General features: G+C 51.2%; 1 protein-coding gene across 1 annotated transcript in view; it reads right to left on the reverse strand.

The window, feature by feature from the left end:
* Positions 1–2350: 2350 nt before the first annotated feature.
* The window catches only part of LOC103775074 (ATP-binding cassette sub-family A member 10-like), a 27413-nt gene continuing 23050 nt past the window's right edge, over positions 2351–6713 (reverse strand). Inside the window, exons 31-38 of the mRNA XM_008942518.1 lie at positions 6317–6495; positions 5129–5204; positions 4516–4610; positions 3774–3893; positions 2931–3071; positions 2711–2790; positions 2566–2621; positions 2351–2440 (exon numbers count right to left, since the gene is read on the reverse strand). Of these exons, the coding sequence (XP_008940766.1) occupies positions 2351–2440; positions 2566–2621; positions 2711–2790; positions 2931–3071; positions 3774–3893; positions 4516–4610; positions 5129–5204; positions 6317–6495 (837 nt within the window). The remainder of the gene's footprint in view (positions 2441–2565; positions 2622–2710; positions 2791–2930; positions 3072–3773; positions 3894–4515; positions 4611–5128; positions 5205–6316; positions 6496–6713) is intronic.

Consider the following 6713-nt stretch of genomic DNA (forward strand, 5'->3'; position numbering starts at 1 on the left):
CACGCTGGTCGTTTCCCTCAGACACTTCTGCCAAAAGGCATTCCTCGCACCATCACCTCGCTTTTCCCTGGCTTCCTCCCCCCCTTTCCTCCTTGGCAGACCTTCAGATTTATTTATGTTATAAAAAGCAAACAGAGCATATTGTTGTCGAGCTGCTGGAGCGGATTCTCTGAAAAGTTACTCAGGAAATTCTTGCGTCTTGGCCAAGGGAAGAAAAATGAACCCAACAACAAACCCCACAAAAATGCTTTCTCTGGCAGACGCCGTTGTCTTTCTGGGTGCAGGAAGAGAGGCTGGAGGCAAGAGCAGGATGGCAGCACCCTGCTGCTGGTGCAGGAGCAAACCCTGACTCTCCTGAGCTCCAGATGGCCAAGGCTGCGGTGGCGAACCGCTGCAGGAGGAGCAGGGGAGCACTTGCCTCCTGGGTTGCAGCAGCTCCTCTCATTAAAAAAAATTCCCTTGATTAACTCTGTGCTTCTCAAGGGAACGAGGCTGATCTCACCCCAGGCTGTGGAACGTGCTGGTCCCTCGGTTGCCCACCACAGCACAGCTGAGGGACCGTGGTGGGTGGGAGCAGTGACCAGCTGGGACAGGGGCTGGGCTTGCAGACGCAGAGGAGCCGGATCTGCTTCTCTTTGCTCTGCCTGGCAGGAAAAAACACCCCCCAGATTTAAACAGCAGTCAGATGATTCAGAGCTAGCAGGCTCCAGAGGCGCAGTACGTCAGGACACGAGGAAGTTGAGACCTCTCCCTGGTACATCTCCTGGGGGTACAAACCTTCTGCTCCCCCTTTCAGCCCCTCCTCACAAAAGGAAAGCAAGCAAGCCACACTAGCTGGAGAACTGGACATGCCAAGGGCCAGTCAGTGAACCTCAAGCAAAGACACCTCCCTGCCCACCTCCCCGACAGGGACACTGGTGTCTGGAGATCCCTGTGGAAAAAGCTCTCTGGGTGTGTGGGGTGGCTGCTCTGGGGCTTTTCCTGGCAGGAGCAGAGCCCCTCCTCACAAAAGGAAAGCAAGCAAGCCACACTAGCTGGAGAACTGGACATGCCAAGGGCCAGTCAGTGAACCTCAAGCAAAGACACCTCCCTGCCCACCTCCCCGACAGGGACACTGGTGTCTGGAGATCCCTGTGGAAAAAGCTCTCTGGGTGTGTGGGGTGGCTGCTCTGGGGCTTTTCCTGGCAGGAGCAGCCCCACACTGCTGGTACCTGCTTGCCCCACAGCCCCACCTGCATTTGCCTGGACACCCATGGGTGCCTGCACCATCCACCCCCATCCTCCTGGCCTGCATCATCTGTACCTGCACCACCAGCACCCCCACAGCAGCCAGGGCAGCTCAAGGCATGGGCGAGGGTCCTGCTGCCCTGTCTGCCTCAGGGCATGGCACTGTGGCACTGCCCCTGTCCTCCAGTGGGTCCCCAACCCAGCAGCTGTGGGTGCTGGGGGACAGGGCAGCAGGGAAACACTTGGCTGCCTGAGCATTGGGAGCTTTGATTTTATTTAGGGTTTTAAAATGCATAATTTAAAGGTAGCCCTGGCAGGCAGGTGTCTGACAAGACACTGCTCTGCTCAGGCAGGGTCAGGGTGCTGGTGCTTCCCCCATCTCCCCCCACAACTCAGATAGATGTGCTGTGGCCAAAAGACCTGTTCAGCCTACTGTCCTGCTCCAGCATTACTTTGGGTCAAAGAACATCTTATTTTGACTCCAGAGGATTGCTTTTTCAAAGATGGTGATCTAGCAGCTGTCTATTTTTATTGCACTTTTCCAGGGACTGCCGAGTCCTTTCCTCTCACCTTGTCCTCAGTGGTGTGGATCAGAGATTGGCCAAGGTGACTCCAGCTGGAACAGACAGCAACAGCAGCTTTTTGGGTCAAAATATAGCCCCGTGCCCCTCCACAAGAAAACACCACTTTTGCTGGCCACATTAGAAGGATGATTCTCAGCACTGAGCAAGCCAAAGCCCTGGTGCCCTCCTGCCATGGACAAGGGAGGGTTTCAGAGCCTCCTCTGAGTTTGGAGATGATTCTCTCCAGTGATCAAGCCCCTCTGGAGAGCCACAGTGCCCATCTCACTGCCTTGGGACCAGCACAGCATCCCGGCAGGGTTGTGCCTCAGCATAGTGGATCTTCATGAGCCAGTCTGAGCAAAGGTTCAGATGAATGGCAGGCATCAATTTGCCAAAGGATAAAGGCTTTATTTATTAAAATAATAATTTTTTCATTCTTTGTGAGGCAGAAAACCTGCAGAGTGGTATGTGTGGAGATATGGGTAACAAGTCCTAGGGCTACATCCCATCACACATGTCAGTAACATTGATGGGATATTTTCCTCTGTGGCTCCAAGAGCTCAGGGGTGAAGAGGTCTCCGTTCCACAGCCCCGTTGGATGCTGCATCCAGGTCGTGCTCCTCTGGGTCCCTGGTGAGGTCTACAAACACCTGCAACACACCACAGTGTAAAAGACCCTGTTACTGCCAAGGACTGAGAGTATTTCTGCTGCTCACAGGCTGTGTCTCCTTTTTATACAGGCAGTTTGTAACCTGTACCTTCTAGATCAACATACCTGTTGCAGAGTGTGTAATGAGAAGCTGTACTCCTCAAGCCTGAAATTCTGTTTAGCTGTGGAGGGATGGAGAAAACATCCTTCAAAACCCCAATCCATATGAACAATTTGAAAGCAGTCTTCTTAATGGAGAGTTTCCTTTTACCTGCTTCTAGCTTGGAGAAAGACTGGGACAGAGGCAGTGCATCTTCCAGGGGTATCTTGTAGGTGAGAAAAGAAGAAGTCCTGGCAAAGTAATAAAAAAATGAATTCATTATTTTGTGACTCAGCAACAAGGTTTAGGAGTGAAACTGTTGAGCAAGGTCAGTGAGAGCAGGTGTCCCAGGACAAGTCCAGGCTGGGGGTGCAGCCTGGAGGGTAGTGACCTTTCCTGCCGAGCTGCGCAGGGGAAGAGGTGCAGAATTTCCCTGTGGAGAGCATCCCTTTGCCCCATGTCCATCATTTTCACTTCTAGGTAGTAACTCGTATGAAACTTCCTTTTCAGATCCTCAAGGGAACCGATGAACCTGCAGAGGAGGGAAAACTGTGCTCAGATCATCCTCAAGGCCATAAAAATTATCCGAGGGCTGCAATATCTCTGCTCTAAGGCCAAGCTGAGAGAGTTGGGCTTGTTCAGCCTGGAGAGAAGGCTCCAGGGAGACCTTCTGGTGGCCTTTCAGTACTTAAAGGGGGCTTATAACAAAGATGGGGGCAAACTTTTTAGCAGGGTCTGTTGCGACAGGACAAGGCATGACAGTTTTAAACTAAAAGAGGGGAGATTTAGAAAAGATATAAAGAAGAAATGTGGTGAGCCCCTGGCACAGGCTGCCCAGAGAGGTGGTCGCTGCCTCATCCCTGGAACCATTCCAGGTGAGGTTGGCCGGGGCTCTGAGCAACCTGCTCTAGCTGCAGATGTCCCTGTCCCTGCAGGGGGGTTGGACTCAGTGACCTTGAAAGGTCCCTTCCCACCCAAACCACTCTGTGATTATATAAGCAGCAAACACAGCGACCACTGGTTATGAGCAGCAGATTCACATCCTCCAATTCCCCAGCAGTTGACCCTGTGCTGCTGAAACAACCTGTCCCCTCCCAGACCTGCGTTTGTGACACACTTGGCACCAAACAAACCAACATTTGCTCTTCGATGAAGAAGACAAAACCCCAAGCAAACAACTCCCCCCCCAATGCCCAGACTAAATCATCTGGGGGCATCACAGCCCCGTGCCCACCGCAGCTGCCCCGACACCAGGATGGCCACCCGGTCACACGTGGCCACTGCCTCCTCCAGGGACAGTGTGCTGAGGATGGCTGCCTGCTCCCTGCTTGCCATCGTGGTCTTCATCACCTTCCTGGGAACAGAGGGGTCACAGTTAGTCCCCAGCAAGAGCCAAAGAAAACCCCTTTTTATGTCTTCTCCCTCCCCCAAAGCAACCAAAATGGTAGTTATCAAAAAGTGGCTGACTCATTAAAAGCCTTTGGGTATCTTTCTTTAAGAGGACGTGTGGCTGGCAACGTTCTGCTGCAATTTGCCAGGTCAAAATCCCTACAAATTTTACACTTTCAGCGTGGACTTCTAGATGGTAACTTGTACAAAAGTGGATGAAAACCTAGAGCAAGAGCAGGAAGCACTACCTAGATTTTTTTTCTCTTGCTCTGAGGAAAACAGGATTTTTTTTTTCCCCAGTTTTATACCCAATATATGGGTTCAGCTGGTGTCCACTCAGAGTTTTTGGGGTGCACCACCATTAAATTTACACCCTATGGTTGACAAGGGTTTGTTGCCTGCTGAGTAAGGAGTTTAGTGGGTGGTACCCCATCCTTTGGGCATGAGGGAAAAGGGAGACTACAGCTGCACTCTGCCACTGAGGCAGAATCTCTGCCTGCCCAATGGTTACTACAACAGGGGGGGTATCACCCAGCCCCTTAAATCTGTTACACCCTCCTCAGCTCTGCTAAATCTGGGCTGCTCACCGCATCACACGCTGCCCTCTCAGGTCCATGCCCACTGATGGCTCGTCCCAAAGCATCACCCTTGGATCTCCCAGGAGGCTCAGTGCAAAAGACAGCTGAAATGGGAAAGAGACCGAGGTCAGGCCAGCTCTGCCTTCCATTTACCTTCAAAACTGGGGAGTTTTGAGTCCTGCTACATCTTAACCCTTGTGAATCTTCTAGAAGCTGAAGCTCTCGATTCCAAAATTCAGGAAGAACCCCAGGGATTATAAAAAAATAATCCCATCTCAGGTGTTCAGTTAACATTTTAATCTTCCAAAACCAGCTTTCCCCAAAACTCCAAAGCCTGCCAAAAATCTGAAAGTGGTTTTCCATCCCATTTACTGACAGATGCACGTAGTGGGGCATGAAGAGGTGATTACCTTGCAAAGCCCATTTGTGGTTTGCATTTATTAAACACACAATATGGGAGAGAGTAGAGGAAGAGGAGAGAACCCTGCCAGGCTGGACTCAGAAGTTATTGATGAGAACAAACCACGCCAGGAACCCCCCCTGCTGAAGGCTTTCTTTGCATCACGTTCAAGGAAGAAGGAGCAGGATTGGCTCAGGTAGCAAATCCAAATCTAACACGTACCCTTCTGGCTTCTCCAGCAGCTAAGCTCCTAGCTCGGGTCTTTAAATGCTTCTGGAGATCCAAGGCCTTTGCTATGCTGTGGGAATGGCAAGGAAAAGTACTGAAATGATTCTTTCTGTTATTTGGAGATTTTACACCTACCTCAGAGGTTAAATTGAGCAATTTTTGCCAAAACTCAAGACAGTAAGTGCAGCTAATGAGTTACTCATGTAACTGGCCATGAACTGCAGCAAGCTTCATTTTTTTTCTGACATTGTCTAGATAAACCAGGGCTCAGATTTTCATTGACACAGGACTGAGAGCACTAATGTAGCAGATCTCACCAGAAGGAGACCCCATTTCTCAAAGGTAAAGAGACACTGAAAGGGGCCTACAAGAAAGCTGGAGAGGGACTTTTGCAAGGGCTTGTAGCAACAGGACAAGGGGTAATGGCTTTAAACTGGAAGAGGGTTAGACTACATGTAAAGAAGAAGTTCTTCACTATGAGGGGGGTGAAACACTGCAACAGGTTGCCCAGAGAAGTTGTGGATGTCCCATCCCTGGAGGTGTTCAAGGCCAGGTTGAATTTGGTTTCAAGCAACCTGGTCTAGTGGAAGATGTCCTTGCCTATGGAAGGGGGCTGGAACTCAGGTGATCTTCAAGGTCCTTTCCAACCCAAACCATTCTATGATTCTGTGACTGAAGGTGCTGTCTCTTTTGACACTAGCCAAGCTTTTTGTCAGTTTATCATAGAATCATAGAATGTTTTAGGCTGGAAGGGACCTCGAGAGGTCATCTGGTCCAACCTCCCTACCCAAGCAGGGACATCTCTACCTAGGTCAGGTCTCCCAGGGTCCTATCAAGCCTGACTTTGAATGACTCCAGGGTTGGATCCTCCACCACCTCTCTGGGTAAAGAAAGTTTTAAAGAAGTTTCTCTTATAGTAAAGAAGTTTTTTTTCTAATAAATATGGAGTCTAAATCTCTCCTTTCCTAGTTTCAAACCATTACTCCTTGCCCAAACCCTTTTGAATAGACCTTCCCCTGTCTTCATGGAGGCCCCTCTCAGGTACTGGAAGGTGGCTATAAGGTCCTCCCAGACCCTCCTCTTCTCCAGGCTGAACAACCCCCACTCCCTCACCCTGCCTGCACAGTGCTAGACCTCTGGAAGAGAGGAAGAACCCAAAGCTGAAGCCACCTGGCTTTTTACCGTTGGACGACGAGAGCTGCCTCCTCCTCCCTCACCCCTCGGATGGCAGAGAAGGTCTCCAGGTGCTGCTGCACGGTGAGCTGTGGCCAGAGTGGGTCCTGCTGGGGGCAGCAGCCCAGGCCCCCCGGGCTGCCCTGCCCTGGGGAGGAGGCGGCTGCCCCACGGTCCTGGAGCAGCACCTGCACAAACACACACCCTCCAACATCTGCCCTGGGCTGCTCCAGCAACCAACCAACCCCTGGGTGGGGAGGAACCTCATTGGAAAAGGAAGCTCAGCATCACTGGAGCGACCATCTCCACCCACCATGGCTTCTGCTCAACTGAAGCCAAGCTGGTGTCTTCACAAACCAAGCAGTTATTTACTCCTGCAAAACCTGGTAGTACCAACACCAGGCTA

The sequence above is a fragment of the Merops nubicus genome, unplaced genomic scaffold, assembly GCF_000691845.1.
Source record: "Merops nubicus isolate BGI_N331 unplaced genomic scaffold, ASM69184v1 scaffold3146, whole genome shotgun sequence".
NCBI classification, from domain to species: domain Eukaryota; kingdom Metazoa; phylum Chordata; class Aves; order Coraciiformes; family Meropidae; genus Merops; species Merops nubicus.